Source organism: Sitodiplosis mosellana, unplaced genomic scaffold (assembly GCF_009176505.1).
Source record: "Sitodiplosis mosellana isolate CC-2019 unplaced genomic scaffold, AAFC_SMos_1.0 Smas_scaffold_2, whole genome shotgun sequence".
NCBI classification, from domain to species: Eukaryota; Metazoa; Arthropoda; class Insecta; order Diptera; family Cecidomyiidae; genus Sitodiplosis; species Sitodiplosis mosellana.
This window is the reverse complement of record NW_022595245.1, coordinates 2,252,940-2,272,522: the sequence shown is the minus strand read 5'-3', so window position 1 is coordinate 2,272,522 and position 19,583 is coordinate 2,252,940. Positions and strand designations below refer to the sequence as shown.

The 19,583-nt window shown below is 36.8% G+C and overlaps 1 protein-coding gene across 15 annotated transcripts in view; it reads right to left on the bottom strand.

Moving 5' to 3' along the window:
* The window catches only part of LOC129565429 (neural-cadherin), a 261,698-nt gene that overhangs the window by 5,276 nt on the left and 236,839 nt on the right, over positions 1 to 19,583 (bottom strand). For 9 of the 15 annotated variants that reach the window (XM_055440336.1, XM_055440335.1, XM_055440338.1 and 6 more), the window contains 7 exons: positions 14,683 to 14,820; positions 10,235 to 11,558; positions 7,666 to 9,967; positions 7,355 to 7,525; positions 4,595 to 4,836; positions 927 to 1,136; positions 235 to 405 (listed from right to left, as the gene is read on the bottom strand). In XM_055440336.1, the coding sequence (XP_055296311.1) occupies positions 235 to 405; positions 927 to 1,136; positions 4,595 to 4,836; positions 7,355 to 7,525; positions 7,666 to 9,967; positions 10,235 to 11,558; positions 14,683 to 14,820 (4,558 nt within the window). Of the gene's footprint in view, positions 1 to 234; positions 406 to 926; positions 1,137 to 1,715; positions 1,955 to 1,978; positions 3,699 to 4,594; positions 4,837 to 7,354; positions 7,526 to 7,665; positions 9,968 to 10,234; positions 11,559 to 14,682; positions 14,821 to 19,583 lie in introns of those variants that run through there. The other 6 variants (XM_055440337.1, XM_055440339.1, XM_055440341.1 and 3 more) reach the window with 5 other exon arrangements.

Genomic DNA, 19,583 nt, shown 5'->3' with positions numbered 1-19,583 from the left:
TTTTTCATTCAGTTTTACATTCAATTTTTTTGTCATTTGATTGAACAGAATTTCATTTTTTTCGACATCCATTTTTCTACGACAATTTTGCAAGAAATCTGCATTTTTTTAATTTTTTTTTTAAAGTTGCCTTTTCCAGAATTATTTTTTTAAATTAAAATTTTCCCTTTTTGGACGAATTTTTGTTTATTTTGCATCCAATTTTCGTCTATTTCAAACTATGTGCTTGCTCACCTGATGCTAATGAACTGAGTGAACCGGCAGTGCTGCCGCCTCCTTCATAGGCATAATTCCTTAAGTCATCGAATGGCGGTGCATTTGGATCGGCATCGGCTCGTTTCTTGTGCTCATCGATAAACATTCCAACGTTTGGTTCTTGGTTCGGACCCAATGTCATTACCGGATCTGAAAAAAACGATTCGATCAAAATGAAGGAAGATTTTAATTAGAATTTTAAAAAAAGTTGATTTAATTAAAATGGAAAAAAGTTGGCTTTCTATTGATTCATTTAACCCAATATTTACCAAGTGTTTGGAAAATGGGAAAATCGAACGCTTGGCAAAGAATGGGAAAATATTGAGTTTTGATTCGATTATTTGATATTGAATTAGAACGAATATGAATATCAATAAACATAAATCAATTGGCTTATATCGGAATATTCAATATTTCTTAAAGTTTTTTTAATATGTTCGTCGTGCTGTAAAGTTGAGCTCAACGAGTACTGAAAATTAATTTTTGTGTGAAAACTTCATATATTGCAGAAAATATTTCTCTCGTTAAATTACTATTCTTCCATATTACTTAACTTGTTTATTTGATTTGATTTGATAAAACTGGTAGTTGTAAGTAGTTGGGTACTTGTGTTGCATTTAATTGGATTACGAAGAAATGTTGAAAATACTGAAGTAAAATGTTATACTTACACATAATGGGCATTTTGCAGTTGGCCAATTCGGGCATGGGGCCACCGATTGGGATTTGCAGTGGTGTGATATCAAAAGCGGTCATATCATCTTCGCCGCCACCCTCATCATCATAATTGATGATGTTCTCTCTCACATCATCATCGGGGCCCGGATACTTGATGTGCGCCTCACGTCGTCGACTGTACACAACGAATATCAGCACAAGGACTAAGCGAAACAAAAAAGTATAAATTAATAACCATTTTCTCAACTTGCCAGCAACGAAACGAAAGAAAAAGAAGAATTTTCCATCCGTTTGTCAATTGAATTGGAACATACAAAATGAATTCTCGTTTTAACTTGTACTTCCTCATGTGGGAATGGCGAACTTTTCCAATTTTCTCGCAACTATACGAAACAATTATATTTCCATTGCATTCAATTGACCAACGGTTTTTCCGTTTTATGATAAAGTGACTCTTGTGTTGCACTACTAATTGTGGATTGTGTACGTGCAGAGATCGAATCGTGCAAAATGGGACAAAAGGGAAATCTACATTCACTATGTATGTATATATGAACTAGTTGTTGACATGACATTTAAACAGGCCAAAACAGTTATTGTACAACTGTAATTTGGAAGAAAAAAGAAGTTCAACTATATCGAAATGAATTTATTGAAATCCAAAAATGACCGAAACATTTAAAATGACCTCATTTAGGTTTATCCGAAAAAATGTTGTTGACACATCGTCGACTTGTTCGTTGTCTAACTTAACAAATTGATAAAGATATTCAACTACTTACATATTAGTGTACTAGCACAAATAATAATTGCAATAATGAAATCTCTGGATGGTGTTAGAACACCAGATGCCAATAGTTCCAATTCACAATTCATGCCTGTGTAACCGAATGGACAATCGCATTCATATTTCCGTGGTGGTTGTAAATCCGTGCAGATACCACCATTTTGACAAGGCCGCCACAAGCACTCGTTTTCGTTAATGCATTGCGTACCGGACATTTTAAAACCAGCTGGGCAACTAAAGATCGAATCGATTTTTTGTTTGGTTTAATAAAACAAATTATATCAAACTGAAAATGTATTCGTAAATATAGAACAGAAAAATCGTTTGCCAAGAACGAATATGGCGAACGAAAAGAACAAAACAAAAACAGAGAGACAAACACAAAATAAAACCATAAACAGAAATAAATATAATGAAATAACCCATCTTTTTGTAGAAGCAGTTTGTTTTTATTCGTTGGAAAACGACGAGTTGTTGCCGAATAAATGAGATCCGGAGTGAGAGTCATTATTGCGATTGTGTCGTGTTGAAATGACAATCTTTTTTTTTCGGCTCAAGATTTATAGCCGCTACTCGCGAATTTTATTTTCATCGAATGTTTTCGGTTGGTATATGTACGTGTTTTGTTTGGTGCTATTTCTTGTTTTATACATGTGCAGTTTGTGTGTAATTAAACAAACTCTCCACCAACGTGCTTGAATATCGCTTGCAATTACTTTTACCATACGAAAATTTACTACACTACGTTTCTATTTTGTGTCGGGACAACCGAAAAAAAAGCAACTACTTTTATAAAATGATACACAGATGCAACTACTACACAACAGAATAAATAAAAATACGAAGAAACATGTGAACATCGAGAGAGAAGAGAGAGACAGCAAAGTGCGCCTTACAACAAATCACACCGAATTTGCGTGGCGCGCATAAATTTCCATTTCCAAAATGGTGTATGTCGCTTGCAGAAAATCTTCTTCAGAAGATTAAAACTTTTTGAGAACGAAAAACAGCATGCAATTTGTTGATATAATTATTATTATCGAACTGAGAGACAGGGCGACACAGAGGAGAAAATAAAATATAAATCGTTGAAATTCTGCATTAAATAACTTGCTCTTGGAAATTCATTTCGTAGAATTTCGTTGGAAAATTGCGGAGTATGGAAAAAAACGATGGCAAATTATGCCGCTAGCATAGTATGAATTCTTGATGATTTCGAGGAATTTGCAACTATTTTGAGGGAATATCGTGGTTAAAACTATAAAGTATGTTTGAAAATGTATGAAAAAACGGTAAATTTTCCTCTCGAGCGTTGACTTTTCCAACGACTAACCAACCAATTATCGTGAATATGTAATAATAACTTGAGATCTAAATGTTATAGAACAATTGAAACCGAAGTATGAACACAGTTTTCTGACAGCTTAAACCATAATTCATGCCTGAGATGATTTCTGCCATCAAACTAATGAAATTATCGGTAGAAATTCTCTTGTGGCTAAGGTATTTTGCTTCTTGCGGTAACACGCTTTTCGTAGTACTTTATTGAATTACCGTGATTTTTTTTACTGCTATGAACTCACTTTATATGGTCAAAGCTGTGTATAAATTCATTGAATGAACTCTCTATTTAAAATTAATAGCAAAGTTAAACAACATGCGGCTTTATTCAAAACCGAAGCTTTGTTCGAAGGACTTTGACTCAATAAAAAATGTTTCAAATCATTTTTTGCTTATTGAAAAAAATCGTTTTTATTTTATTTCAGAAATATCACGTTCGTTGAATCGATTCTTGTGTTTGAATCTGATGTGAATTCAATGTGAAATTAGTTGATTCGAATGGAGAATAAATCTGCTGATAATGCCAATCATCAGATAAAGGAATGCTATTACGAAGTAGTGGATAGTTCTGTTGAAAGATCCGGATTGATTGCATCCCGAGTCCAAGTGGTCGTGTTGTCCATGCCATAGACTAAACCTAAATAAATGAGTCATTGCATTCCGCCCGACGACGTCGCAAAAGGAAGAGAGAAAACATAATAAATTGATAGTTGATGTTTTCGCATTTTGTGAATGTTCATTCATTTTGGCTGGCGAAATGAAGAAGTATGGATTGTATGTGGCACAGCCATTTTGTGGAAATATTAGAAAATGCACTTCATGCTTGAGATGTGTTTACTTTCCGAGTTGAGTTTGCGAATGCATTGTGCAGTTTTAGTATCTCGTTTTCATGCGGTTTTATTTGTTCTCTCGAACATGCGACAACAACACAAATGGACGTTGGTCGGTTGGTTAGAATCAAATTGTGATGAAAATTATTGCCGTGCTGTTATTCGTTGCCAAATGGCAGTTGCTCGTTATATTCACGATAAATCGATTACAATCTCGCTCTTCGCCCGTGGAGAGAGAATTTAATTGATTACTGCGAACGCTCATTATCGAGATATATCCATTAAAGCATGCATCATATCACCCTGGATCGTGCTGTGCGTATGTGCACCAAATGCAAGATTCAATGAAAGACAGAGAAAACAAATGAGAGTGAAATGAACGAAAAAAAAACACAGAGAAAAGAATGTTCATGATGATGAAGTGGTTGTGAACTGAAAAATGATGTACGATGGATAATAAATGCAATTAAGGGAAAAACTACTTCAGAGTCATTGCTGTATTAGATGCTGACATAGATATAACGTTCAAGTAATTTATGTATATGTATATGTATATGTGGTGTATGATACAGTTCGAGTCATTTGGACACTTATTACAGATAGAGATATGGATGCATTCTAACGATTAAATGTACATGGGCAACGGAAAATCTATGTATAAATGAGATAGAGAATGGTTTTTTTTCACTTGGGGTTTGCTCACTTAAAATGATCAGAAGACAGACAAGGATAGCCGCCAGAGCGCCCATGCTCAGTTTTAGCGTTTGACCTTCTTGGATCAATTCACAATTTTCACCCCAGAAACCGTCGAGGCAAACGCAACGATAACGGAATTTCGGTTCCAAATTGATACACGACGCTCCATTCAAGCATGGTAAATCCAAGCATTCGTTTCGATCCATGCATCCTTTTTGATCCGTTGACATAATACGACCCTCGCCACAACTGAACAGTTCAGCAGATTTTTTATTTTTCGATCGGTATCGGTCGTAATTCGTGTGTCATTCAAGCATTAACCAAATTTGTTTCAATTTTATCGAAAGGCAGCACAAATTTTTTTTAGATAGAGAGAAAATACGGAATACATTTAATTTTGTTTTTTTTTCGTTTGTTTTTGTAAATATTAATCAATGGGTTGAAACCATAAATTGCTTTTAATAGATTAACAAAAAAAATAAATTGATTCGTTTGATTTTTTTTTTTTGAAATTCATGAAAAAGCACCCCAAAAATGAATCCTTTCTTTAATTTATTGGGTTACATGTGGTCAATTTTAAAAGCCGTAAACGGTGACTTTCTCATTCAATTATTTCGCTTTCATATGCAAATCGTTGATTGTTCGAGTTTATCTTTGTCTGTAGCTTCACACAGAAAGCACCGGATAAAGCGAAAATGATGTTTTTTTGTATGGATATGAATGTATGTGATGTGTATGTATGTAACTCTCTATGAACCATAACCAAAATAAAAATCCGAGTAAACTATTTTGATTGTATTTTGCATTTTAATACACGCGATTGTCAATCTAGCGATGCGAACCAGTTCTCTTGCGCCAAATTACCCACCAACAAAAGGAATCGTTCTCTTTTTTTCTCGGCTCGCTTTTTTCCCCGAGCATTTTCATCGCTTTTTTTTAATGGAGAATTGCATTGTTTCTCAATTTAACATTGGAAAATTGGTTAAAACGACCAGATTTGTTGATGTGCAATTTATAAATGGCAGAGAAAATTGCCGACAACTGAATTTTCTGTCTGTATGTGTGATTTTGTGTGTATATGTGTGAATGGAGGATGTGTTTCTGCACATTGACAAAAGAAAAAAAAAACTAAAAAATTGTTCATGAGAGGCAAAAAAGCACCATCAGTTCGCAGTTCATGTTGATACTTTGAATGAATCAACACAAAAAAATATGGGAGTCACTCTCTCATAAAAAAGCGGAACAATATCAACCACCAACACTAGCCGCCTCAGACACACATAAAAAACACTCTAGTGTATAAAAACCGCCACACGCAAATTACTGCTTCGAATACTTTTTTTGATTGAGTTGTTTTGTGTGTTGTAGTTTTTTTTACTCTCGTAGTTTTTGTTTTTTCATTCGATGGTGATTTCCATGTGGGAAACGAAATTGCGTTATAAACTCGATGGGAAAAAAATCAGTCACACTGTCAAAGCCGCACACAAATAAACTGCAATAAATTATAAAAACCACACGGCACTAATATCGAATCAAATAATGTTTGAAAGCTCAAAAACAGTTGAAACTGAGCGAGCGAAACTAAAAAAAAATCCGCACAAAAAGTGAAAAGCAACCGAAAAAAAGCGCAACGAAACGAACAAATGGTAAATGAACAAACAATCGCAGAGCACAGGTTGTGTGCGAAAACAAAGAAACAAACACGAATCGAAAATATATAAACGAAATTCATGCAAAATCACACAGAATAAAAGCAAAAAAAAAAACAAGATTAAAACAAAGAGAGAATGAAAAAAAAGCGACAAAAACAAACACAAACGAAAAATACTGAAATTACAGCGTGTTCAATCCGAAAAAACAGTTCATAAACTGACATTTGATATGCACTGATGACATGTTTGGCTTTGATATGCACCGACGGTCATTTTTCAAATCAACCCTTTCCAATGAATATCATTGAACAAAAACGAATCGTTCGAATTATTTATTTAATTCTTTCTCCTGACCAAAGGGAAATTAATGAAGAAGATTCAACATTCTTTGGTCATTGTGAAGTTAATGAAGCAAGCTTTGATATACCCAACGAATATACGTTGTAATTTTTGATTGAAAAAAAAATCGCTTTGAGAAAATTAAAAATGGAAAATAAATGTAATCATTGTGGCAATGGCATTCACTGGAGTTGCTTCATCGGAATGAAACCATATCGAATTAAAATCAGATTAAATTCCCATAGAAATGTTATTTAATTCAAAGATATGTACGTTACTTAGGTGAAATAGAAAACTCGAAGCGATTCGAGTGAAATTTGCTGCTTGAATTCATACGAAATCAATTTTACTCCTCTCTATCAATCATTTCATCAAAATAACTCACAGAAATCAATTCATTAAATTTTCCGTTTCAATATGTTTTTGTGTAAATTTTTAAATTGTGTTATGTGCCTCCGTACACAGTTAATATTTGATGTTATTTCATTGCATTTTTATTGGTAAATAGTTAGTTTAATTTAAATGTCTGTATGAAATTGAACAAACAAAACAATCGAAAAAAACACAATGATATTTGCGGTTTGGTATTTTGGTTCAGTAAATATTGCGTTGATTTTGATGAGATACTGCTTATTTCCCGCGCATATTTCATTATTATTTATAATATATTTTATTTCTGCGTTTGGGTTAAAAATGCAATTTTTTGTGAATGGCCAAAAAAATGTTTGCCTTTTTTTGTTCCATTGAAAAATTCATAATAAAATTGATTCACTTACGTGCACTCATATTCATTCCACAAATCGATACATTCGAATGGGTCCGGGCAAATAACATTCGAACATGGTTTATTTGATGGGCAATTACGTTCGAGATTGCGTGCCATTGTTGCTTGACCCCATTGAGTGCCATTCATTGCAGGTGGCAGTGGTAAATGTTTACCTTCCAATCTGGAACAGAAAACAAATTTGATGATTTAACATTTACATTCCAATTAATCAAAGGATTATTAAATATTTGTTATAGATTTACATTTACAATGAAAATGAAACGAAAACAGTGTTTTCCATTAAAAAAAAAAGTTATTCACCTGATATCATCCAAGCAGCTCTTTTGATAATCGGCATACACTTCGAATGTGCGAACGCCAGTGTATTCAGCTTTGCCACCAGCATAAACGCCTTCTTGTTTGTCAACAAAAAGCCATTGATGCCCATCGAATTCGAATGTTTCATTGTATCGTCGTCCTTCGCCACCGTCAAGTTCGAGCATTGCAGCCGATCCATATCGATTCACACGCACCGTATGCCATTGACCGTCGTCCACCAGAATTGCATTGAGCCACAAGTCTTTCTCTTCCGTTCGTAACGAATTCAAATTGTATCGGAAATGCAGACGAGCATCTTTAATTTCCAAAATGCCATACTCTCGATTGTGTTGATCGCTAACACGGAACAATTCACCATGTTGTTCTCGGGTACGGAACCGCAGTTGAATTTGTGTATTAAATCGATCGGGTTCGAAGCTCAGGGCATATTTTACATAACTTTGTTGTTTAAATGTGGTCGGAATGGTTGGAATATTACATGATGGTCCAGTCCATCCGGGTCGGCATTGACAGCGTGCTTCACTGAAACTGCCAACGCAATTTCCGTGCTCCCAGCATCGTGCCGTTTGTTCGCTTTGACTGCAAACATCTTCGGTTTGCGGACAACCGGCAACACTATTCCTCGACAATCCTGGATGCGCTAAATCATACAGTCTACTGTTGTGCATCAAATTACGAATGCAACCATCGAAACCTTTGCCAGTCGGCATATAATGCCATAGATACAATTGTGGATCGAATTGTTCGCGATACAAGCCGCCAATCTGTAGCGGTGCATTCACATTGAGATACTCATTGAACGGTGGTATTGTGCCACGCGCTTGACACGATGAATCGTCGAATTCGGGCGGTGAACCGTCTTCCATTTCCGACACTTCAGCCGATTTACAATAATCGACAACCATACGAACGGTTTCAGTATCCCAGAATATATCCAATCGATGCCATTCACCATCGTCCAATGTTTTCTTTGTTTTCACTTTGAGCTCGAGTGTGCCCGATCCAAAGTCAATCAATAATCTCGGATAACCGCGTTCCATTTCCACAGAAATGAAATCTGAAACGAGCAATTCATCGCGTTCGGGCGGCACAATTGGCCCGTTGTAAATCAATAAACCTTCCGATTTGCGTGTGATAAATTCAAAGCTCAAATGAGAGTGATCGCACATTTCAAGCGGTGGATACCATGCCCAACCCGTTCCACGGAAGCTACGTGTTGTTTGTTGGCACCGTGGACCCGTATAACCAGCCGGGCACGAACATGTCGGACCATATCTTGTTTCCACACATCGACCGCCATTGTAACACAAATTATTTCGACATGATTCCGTTTTGCTAAAGTTTCTTGCACCGCACGTACATTCGGCCAGAACATCAACGCGCACACCAACCAAAGCCGTTTTGTTTGCATTCACCATGTATGGCAGTGAACTGATATCGAGTGTGTTTGTGCATGAACCCTCACACATTTGATTCTCATACAAACATTCATCGATGCTAACCATTGTAATGTTGATACCGACATCCTTTTCAATCTCTTCGCGATGCATCAACACAATGCCATTCAATCGGACCGGTTTATAGTATGGTGAACCATGTGCTGAAAATCGAACGTCAGTCAGAGGTGGATGCTTTCTACGCAATTGCACACTAAACACATCAACATTTTCACGCTCGGTATTCAACAAATCCGCTAATTTATCTTTGAAACGATCTAATTTACTTCGCGATAAACTTTGTGCCCGATAATTCCATACACGAATGAAATCCTCATCGGTAATACCGGCAATTCGAATCGAACCCGAATTTACAACCGCCTCGTGTGGTATTTCACGTACGGTTACCGTTACATTTGCCGCAACATCCGTTTGTGTGTGCTTTCGATCGTAAACTTTAAATTTCAAATTGTACGTTCCTTCGCGCGTGCCTTGTTTCATTGTTATCATTCCGGTGTCTTCGTCTAATTTAAATCGCATATGCTCTTGTGTTTCCCAATAGAATTTCTTGTCTGGCAAATCCCAATCGTCCAAATCGTACACATAAACCCGACCGATTTGTGTGTCCGGCGCTTGCCCTTGATAGTTGTACACGAATATATCCTTTGAACCGGGCTGCATTTTGTTATCGTTTACATCACCTATAATCACAGTCAACGTACTGGTACCAGTCATTGCCGGCGTTCCATGATCTTTGATTACAATCGGAATCAAGTATTCTTTTTGCTGTTCACGGTCGAATGAACGCAACGATGATACAATTGCCATACCATCACCGTTTGCACCCTCTGTGAAAAGAGAAAATGAGGCATTGCTTAGAATTTATTTGCTTTCAAACATTTCGAAGAAAAAACCTAACCGAATGTTCGTTCTAAATTGTAAAAAAAAGTTTAAAAATAAAAATTCTCAGAAATTTAACATTGTTCTACTTTCAAAAGAGTTCCGTGAAATAAGACTACCGATAGAAATATTGGGTATAGTGTAAAGGGAAGAATGAATCAGAGAGAAAAAAAAATGTAAATTCTTCATAAATAAAAATGAAATGTCCCACTTACTTTGATCTTGTTCAACTTTGAATGAAGCTCGAATGATATCATCCGCACCCGGGTCTAAACGGAATTGGAATGGTGGTCCATTGCTCTTCGAACGGTCGTCATCGTCGGTGGCTAAAATTTCGACAACTTTACGTGGTGGCACGTGTTCGGGCAATACAGGTCGATAGTCTTTCAGGAATTTAGGGGCGTTATCGTTAATATCTTGAACAATCACAGTAAGTGTGGCAGTGGCCGTTTTTGGTGGAATACCATCGTCAATTGCCAAAATTTTGACTTGATGCCGTGGCGTAACTTCGCGATCCAATGACCGTTGAATTTTAACAACACCGTCTTGATTAATTGAAAATTGTCGCTGTCGATCCGATGTGCGGTCAATTGCATACGATACTTTGCTCTTTCCACCTTGATCCGGGTCATTTGCAACGAATTTCTCAAGTACTTTACCAACTTCTGTATTTTCATACACTTGCACCTCGATATTGGCACGGTCATAAACCGGTTTATTATCGTTGATATCTCTCAATTTGACAACGACCCACGAATATGCCACGTGATATTTATCATTATCATTGTCTTCGCCTTTGTCATTGACCTGAATACGGAATCGGAAACCGTTGCTTTGCAGTTGATCCTCGTAGTCGAGCGGTTGTACAATTTTCAAGCTGCCCGTTCCGTCGTTGTTGCGCACCATTGTGAATTTATCCGCACCATAACCGCTATTGTCAATCACTTTATACTGGAATTTGTTTGTTTCGTCTTCATCGTGCACGGTGACCGTGAGAATGGGCATTTCCGGCAGATTTGTGCCATCCGTTTCATCGACCTCCGTGAACCATTCGTCCTTCGTAAACTGTGGCGGCATATCGTTTATATCTTTCACACGTATCGAGGCCGTCCCAGTTCCTTTTAACCCTCCGCCATCCATTGCCACCACTTGTATCGAATAGTCTGGTGTTCGTTCGCGATCCAAGCAGCACACGGCCGTTTTGATAACACCGGTGTCGGGCTCAATTTCGAATATCGGCGAACCGGTCTCTTCTTCTATCACATTTTTCTCAATCGAATAGACTAATTTTGCATTTGAGCCTTCGTTCGGATCATCGTAATCGACTGCTGTCATTGTCATTACAACCATGCCAGCGGTGCCATTTTCGGTGACGTTGCCAAAGTAAACGCCTTGCGGGAATATCGGTGCATTATCGTTGATATCTTTAAGATTCACTTGAACATCGGCATATCCGACCAAACCTTCACCGCCTTCATCCTGTGCAAATACGGTGAAACGCCATTGCGGCCGACCATTCGGTTGATCTCGATCCAATGGCTAGAATAGAGAGGGGGAAAAGCGAATACAACTTGAAAATGATGTTTGACTTTGAATGGCAAATCGAATATTTAATGTAAAACCCATGTTTGTTTGCACACATCACGATTAATTTGAGTGTATGTGTTGGCATCGGGAAATGTTTGAACGGAAATTAATTTCGATGTTCGATTTGACATCCGTTGCAAATGCACTTTTCGGAATAAATGGAACATTGTTGAATCGGAAGTACGTGCGGCGAATAATAATTCGGGTGATGCTGATGGTGGCGGTAACGGTGGTCAAATGCATCTGCGAAGCAAATGACATCGCATTTACTACATTCGTACATTAAGCCATGCTGTGTGTGCGAATGCAGTTCCCACGTTAGCTAACGACGTAAATACTTTCAAGTGCCTTTCAATGCATTGCTTCTGTGTTTTTTTTCTCTCTCTCTCTCTCTCTCTCTCTCTCCATCCCGCCCAGCAAGTCGACGTGACGTTTTCCATTTGCAAAACTCATTATTTTCACTCATAGTGTGAAAGATTACATGAGCCATCAACAGTGCGGATGATGATTATTATTGTTATTATTTTAAAATACTTAAAAACGTTTCAATATTTACAGCAGTGTGTGACACACACACACACACACGTCACTCTCGTCTCGTCGCTGTCTCAGACGAAACCCATTTCGAGATTTAAATATAATTTTAATTTAATTTAATTTATTTTTGCGTGTAGCTAAATGGCGGCATCAAAACCGAAAAAAGGAGTAACATTCATTTAATCGGATTGCCAATTGCTGGTGTGTGAGAGTGTGAGTGTCAACATTCCACCCAGTTGGCAGGCAAAATGACAGCATACACGCAGTCACATTGATATAAAACGTGCGAAGCAGAGAGAAAGTCTATACGTGTCGTTTAATCGGAATAATTATGTCTCGGAATGTGATGTGATGAAAATGAATGCCATTTTCATTTTTAATTGCAGCTCAAGTGCCTGTGAAACAGCACGTGCTCTGCCGCTTGTGCGATTCTATTCATAATAATTTGGATGTGTGTGTGATAATCGGTACACAGTTAAACAAATAATAAGTGTCTCTCTTCAAAATTATCTACTGGGAATGTCGCTGTGCGTTTGCACCGATTTTTCATAATGATAGCTGTTCCTTTTTTTCAGTCGAGGGAGAGGAAAACAACTGTCCTCATTTTGAACATAATGAAGAAATTAATGTAACGATGCAATGGCAAAGAGATACGCGCACGGCTGTACATAACAGTCATCGGAAACAAAACACTCGAAAAAGGGAGCAAAACGGCGTGCACATTAAATGAAATCGAGAGAGAAAATTGAATGAAATGAAAATTTATGGAGAATATTCTGGAGTAATTAGAAAATGGAAAATTTTAATTTAATACTCCGGAGCCGCTACACACGCATACACACAGTCAAACAAGCAAAACTAGGCAAAATTTGTTGAAATGGTCTTTCGCTTTCTCGTCTCTTTTCCTCTCTTCAGCTCTTTTAATCTCCCCATATTCTCCTAGAGGAGAATAGGCATCAACTCATTCCATTCACGTGAGCCCCAGAAATAATTTACTCCACTTGTTACTTTCTATCTTTTCCGTTCAGTTGGGCGACGAAAATGCAAAATTCGATCCGTTAAATATTGAATAATTGCGAAATAGTAGCACACAATTACAGTGTTCTATACGCTTACGAATCGAAACAGCAAAGGCGTTTTTTTGGTTCGTTCCGTTTTTCGGAGATGAAAATGTAGGCTGCATGCCATGGCTTGCTATTCGGATTATTCCAATGGCTTGTTACAGTAGAAGCGTGTATTTGGCACGATTTTCCAATTGAAGCGAGGCAAATAAAGCACAACCTGCTTCCTATGTCTAGCTATTTAATTTGCGATTTACCGCTTTTAGACTAGAAGCCAGCCAGCACCATGTTAAGCATTTTTCAACTTTGTGCAACATTTTCTCGGCTGAAGTTTTTCTGCTCATTTCACCTGTGCGACTTTTTGCCCGTCCAAAAAATAACTCTGGCTCTCTCTCTCTCTCTCGCTCTCTTGCAGAGAGGATTTTGAAAAATGAACAACAGAAAGAAAAAAAAATTAGCCTGGTATATTTATCGTGCTTTTTATCTAGGCGATTTTATCCCGTGCAAATGTAACACCAATGTTTTATGTGGCTCAGCATTCCGAATATGAGAAATATTTTATAATTTTTGGTGGGAAATTTTGCACGAAAAATCATTAAATACGTCTATGTTGAGCTGAACGCAAAAAAACCCGTTAGTTAATACCGAGAGAGAAAGGGAGCGAGAGAGGGAGAGCAAATGGGCGATGAGAAAGAATTCTCGGTCGAAACATAACGAATTTCATCCAAGATGGAACAAATTGCTTTTTGAAATATTTTACAGAAAAAACCAGCAAATCACTTTTAATCGGTTTATATAACTCACATTGTTGGCGTGTTGCATTTGCGGAGCAAATGGGGCGGTCGCGTGGTTTTTTTCCGTGCGGTTCGCATGTGAAAAGTTAAACAATGTAACAAAAATGCTCTAACGTTAGAACAATACCGTAGACGCCAGACGCCTTCTTATTTTTTTTTCTCTGTGGTGCCAGCCACATTTTCATTGCAGTAGTGACGTATATGTGTGTGCAAAGCCGAAAATGCATTACATTGAGTGAAACAGAGCATCTGTTTTCATTTGAAGCTATTGGTTACATAAAACTTAAGCATTTCCGTAACGTAAAATAATCCATAAAAACCGTAGCCACCGTTTTTTCCCGCACTCCAATTATTTTTGGCGGCTATTTTTACTACAAACAATTTCTCGCCGACACACGGAAAACAATGAAAGTGAAAGTAAAATCCGGCAATTTAAGCGGATCGGATTTTTGGTTTTGCTTGCTGTAGAAAATTTTGCAAAGAATATTTAAAAAAGAGCATTGCTGATGCCATTTCCACTTGATGACTTCGCCCTCAATGGAGCTTTGACATTAAACTCGCGCTCTGCTTAAATCCCATGCGATTTTCTCACGAATGGGATTTTATGATGAATCACACATAAAAATACGATAAAATGGTCGCTTGACATTTTCCATAGCGTCCAAAATAGAACGTCAAACTTACCTTCAGCACGAAGATTTCGCCAGTTGTTCGGTTTATATCGAATTTGCTATTGGCTGGATTATCTGGATCAATACCTTGTCCGGTTAAGAAGTAGACGATGTTTTGTGGGCGATCTTTGTCTCCATCGGATGCCGTCACCTGTATTTATATTTGCGGTATGTATTTTAGAGCAGAGAAAAAAGTGATTTTGTTAATAATTTTGCTATTTTTCGATTAAGGCCAATAATTTTTCATTCAAAAGCACAAAAGCAAAGGAATAAATGAAAATTCTACTCTAAAAACGATTGGAATGAGCGATTTGTAATGTCTGAACTAAAAAAATGACAAAAGTAAAATCAATAAAAGCGTCACTCATGCAGAAACCAATACAATGTTTTTTTTACCCAGTAAATAACTACTCGAAAAACAAATATTCATGCAGAACACAATAAAATAGTAAATATAAAATGGCAATTTAGTGAGCAAACATAGAAAAAAATGTGAAATTGAAAATGGAAATGAATTGATGATGTCTCTCGATTGTGGGTCAAATGTTAAATGCCAGTTATTTGGAATTTTATCGTTGTAAATTCATTTTTGAATGAAAATAAACCGCACAATTTAATTAGCCGATTTGCGGAATTCGTGCATATTCAATGGCCCAAAAATGTCACGATGTTCATGTTGGGCATGTTTAATGGATTAAATGTTATTTAGTTGCATAAATTTTATCAAATGATTTATTGTGCGTTTTTGTTATTGATTTTCCCACGCATTCTAAATCATGAAATTCGGCCAAACACTCATTTGGCATTGTGGAATTTTAATTCGCAAATATTTTGTTTATTTAATCAAGTGTGCAAACCACTTCCAAGCTAACAAATCATTATTATTTTTTTGGGACATTGTTTTGTTCCAGCGTTGTGAATGCAATAACATATGCAAAATACCATCAAAACAATGATATTTGTTTCGGTTGTGTTGCGTGTATCTGTCGATCTGGCACTCTTTTGTCGGAATTTCAGATGCGCTACAATTTGCCTAGGGTAAATTATATTGAATAACTCCATTATCGTTGTGATGGAACAGTTTTCAAAATAACAATGCGCCTTTTGCGTCGAACTAATTTGATTCCTAGAGAGAATTTCAAAACGGGTTTGAAATGAACAATATATTTGACGTACGTCGCTCAATGAATGACTCCTTCATTCAATGCGATTCTGTTGACTCAACGGAGAATCGCAATTCTAAATCGAATCACAACAGTCTGAATTCAAAACAGTCAATCTTAATGTTTGCATTTTCGTCATTCAAACAATATTCATTGCGGCTGAAATGCCAAACATAATTAATAGTAAACGGTCGAAAAGAAAATAGACTTTTAATCGAAAATAAACAAATCTAATTAATTGGCAATGATTTCAGTGAAAAGTGCCTGAAAACATATTTTCATTGCAAACATTTGCCGAAGTTTTGGAATTGGAATCGTCAAGAGAGAGAAAATGGCAAATGAAATCGGCGATTAAATTTCCTTCCTACGCTTGTGTTGTCATTATTGTTATCATTTCGTTTCGGTATTGTGTATAAAATCTAATCTCGAATTGAATAGAAGTCACCGAATTGACTAGAGTAGAAGAGCATCCCTGAAGATGCGCGTTCACATCGATCCGTTCATGGGCCAACAAAAGACGGATCAAAGTTTATTTACTTTGGACGATGTAACATAATATAAAACGACGTCAAACATGTACCGGATATTATGAAATTTTTAGCCGACAGGTTTGTTTTCTTCAAGATCTTCATAGCGCAAACATCTTTATTTAGCTTGTATCTTCATATCGACCATCTCGTATCAAGACAGTATACATTTTGATTAAAGCGAAAAGTAATCACTCACGCTGAAAAAAGGTCTATCGCACGATTTACGGGACGATTTTATCCGCCAAATACAATTTGATCGTCGTTGTTGTTGCTATTGTCAACGGAAAAAATTGTTTTTTTTTTGAAGATTTTATTACCTAGCCGTCAATCGATAGGAGCGTCAATTGATTTTTTTTGTCGTCAATTGATCTGAATGTGATTTACGGATTTTTTTTGGCCATTTTCAATACCGTAATCGTTTAAACTTAATTTGATGGCCAATGTTACATAATTACAAGGGAGTTGATAACGTTGATGATACCCACGGTTGTGGGTTTGTATGTATACAAACCTGTACTCATTTCATCAGATGATAAGAACGCCACGGATCGGATGAAAATCGCTACGAATTTTCCTCGAAAACTTTTCACGGAAACGAAATTCGGTGGAAAAGGCTGAATCAATTTCGGAACATTTTGTGAAAATATCTGGTTGAGTGAATTAATGGTGTGGATTTTTTTTTTTCAGGGAATTCATATACAAAAAACTTTTCGTCGAATAAATGTGAAATGATACGGTTCACTTTCATTTTGGTATCGAAATGATACTCTTTCTCCCTAGCTCGTTATCAGTTGAAAAGCCGCCTAATTAGATTACGTACACGATAAATTAATAAACAAACGCTCAAGACAAGGAACTGACAGAAATACATTCAAATCGATTGAAATGCACGGGTCGTACCATCCGACATGAACAAGCAAATGGGAGAAGAGAAAAGTGGAAAACAGAAACCAGCATCAGATGCGTTGCTTTTTTCCGTGTTTTCCAACCAAATATTTATTTTTCATTTGCTCATTTTTTGCACCCATCGCTTAACAAACGTCTGACGGGAATAAAATATTAACAAAGTAAACAATATTAGCTGAACATGGCCATGGCTCTTGTGTGCCTTGCTCTTATCTCTCGCTATTTATTTCAAATCAAGTTTTTCTCTCTCTCTCTCTCCCTCTCTCATCTCGTAATCAGAGACAGTGCTGTTCTGTTTGCTGTAAATGTTGAGAGAGACAGAGAGAGAAAGTGATGGAAATGGGCGATGCGTGCGGAAATGTACACAACGGAATATGCGTTGCATTTAATTTGATGAGCTTTCGACAGAAAACACTTTGAACATCAATATTACTGTTGTTGTAATCTTTAGTTCGTCCTGTTCCGATTCCGTAGCGAATGTATTATAAATTATACGCGCAGATAAACAAGTTAGGCCATCAATGCGAACTGCGATGTGTTGTGTCCTTCCTCATTCTCCGCGTAAAAACAACGATAGCACTTGTTTGAAAAAGGCAACATTGCTTTGAAGTCGCTCTTACTCATTTCATTTAGGCGATGCTTTGGAAATGGCAACATTTTTGATGATGATGAAACAGAGTGATAAAAGCCAAATATGTTTCGAATAGATTCCAACACGGTTCCATTACGATATGAGATGATTTTGTTTTCTTTGGCTTCTTGCAAAATTTCAAATTTCATTCATTATTTTTTTGTTCCGTTTCGTGTAGGCTTCGACATTTCGTTAGCCTACCGCTTTTTATCGCTGGCGTTTTTTTTTTTGAAAGCAAGTGAGAAAGAGTGAGTTTGTGCACTGAATGGTTAAACAAATATTCGAAAATAATGAATACATATTGCCCATCATAAAGTTATGTGCGCGATCTATATCACGAATGAGAATGTTCAGCCCATGAATCTTCAGCCAGTGAATATGGCGCATCTCGTATGACATGAATTGATGCTACACACAAAGCGGTGTGTGTGTACTCAAGACGAAGAACGTGTATAAACAAAACGTGCCCAATAAATTTTCACTAGTTGATTGCAAGCCAAGATTCTTAGTATGACATTTGAGTTTTCAAAACATTATGTACACTTTTATTTCGTTCGTCGTACACATTTCTTCGTTTCTTTCATTCCATTCATGTCTGAAGTGGATATTCTGTTTACGAAGTTAATCCGTGTATCCATGAAAAGATTTTCTTTTCTTCTCTACACCGTTGTTGACTTGAGCATTTTCCAGTTACCAATTAAGGCAAAGCTTTTTTTTTATCACTCTCGCAGTTTTGATACAAACAGCGAGAAAAAATCTCACTATCGTGAGTTTTGAGCATCAATGATGCCGTATGAACGTAGCGACACACAACAGCGGATATTTCGTAGCAGTCAATTGAATATTACGAACTGTCAAACTTTCAATATCGTTAACGTTGTTTAAATGTCAAAACAAGAACCGCTGTAGAAGGGCGATAGGAATTTACATTATTATTGTTTTTAATAGAAAAACACTGACATTCAAGGAGCTATTTAAATACATTCGGTGGCGGAAAAAATGTCAGGATTTTCCAGGCTTGTTATATTTTACTCAATTTCACTACCATTTTGCTTGGATTGTTCCATTCAATTCGAAAGAAGTTGGAAGAAAAAACGGAAAAAGAGAGAAAAAAGCCGTAGCATAAAATACTTTGGAGTGTGGCTTTGCCTCGCATCTCAATCAAATCTTAGTGGTTCAAGTATTTACATATTCATTCGTATTCCATTGTACCGTTATGCTGCTGCTACTGCTGCCGACGTCAACTTACACTCTTATATTTTATCTCTGCTCTCGGTTTTTTCCCCAATCGGTTCGTTTTCAAAGCATTTTGAATTCTCAGGTGATTCACCTTTGTTTGTACAGATGCCGCGCAAAATTTAATAATATTAACAAGGAAATACTCGAAAGCGGAGCATGTGTGCAATGGAAAGACATGTCTCTGAGAAAAAGAACACGATGATGATGTCAAGGTTGTAAAGCAGATTGAATGCGCTGATGGAAATGATAAAACCACAAAAGCCCATTGTAATATGAAGACTCTTCGGTATGTCAGTGTGCCTCGCATTCGTCGAATGCATATTGAATCGGGTTGTCAACAAATGCTGGTACAAACACACACACCCAACCATATAATCCAATTAAGTTTTTCATCATTTATCGTTTTCGCTTGTGCACTTGTTTGTTCATGTGTTCACGTATTTTA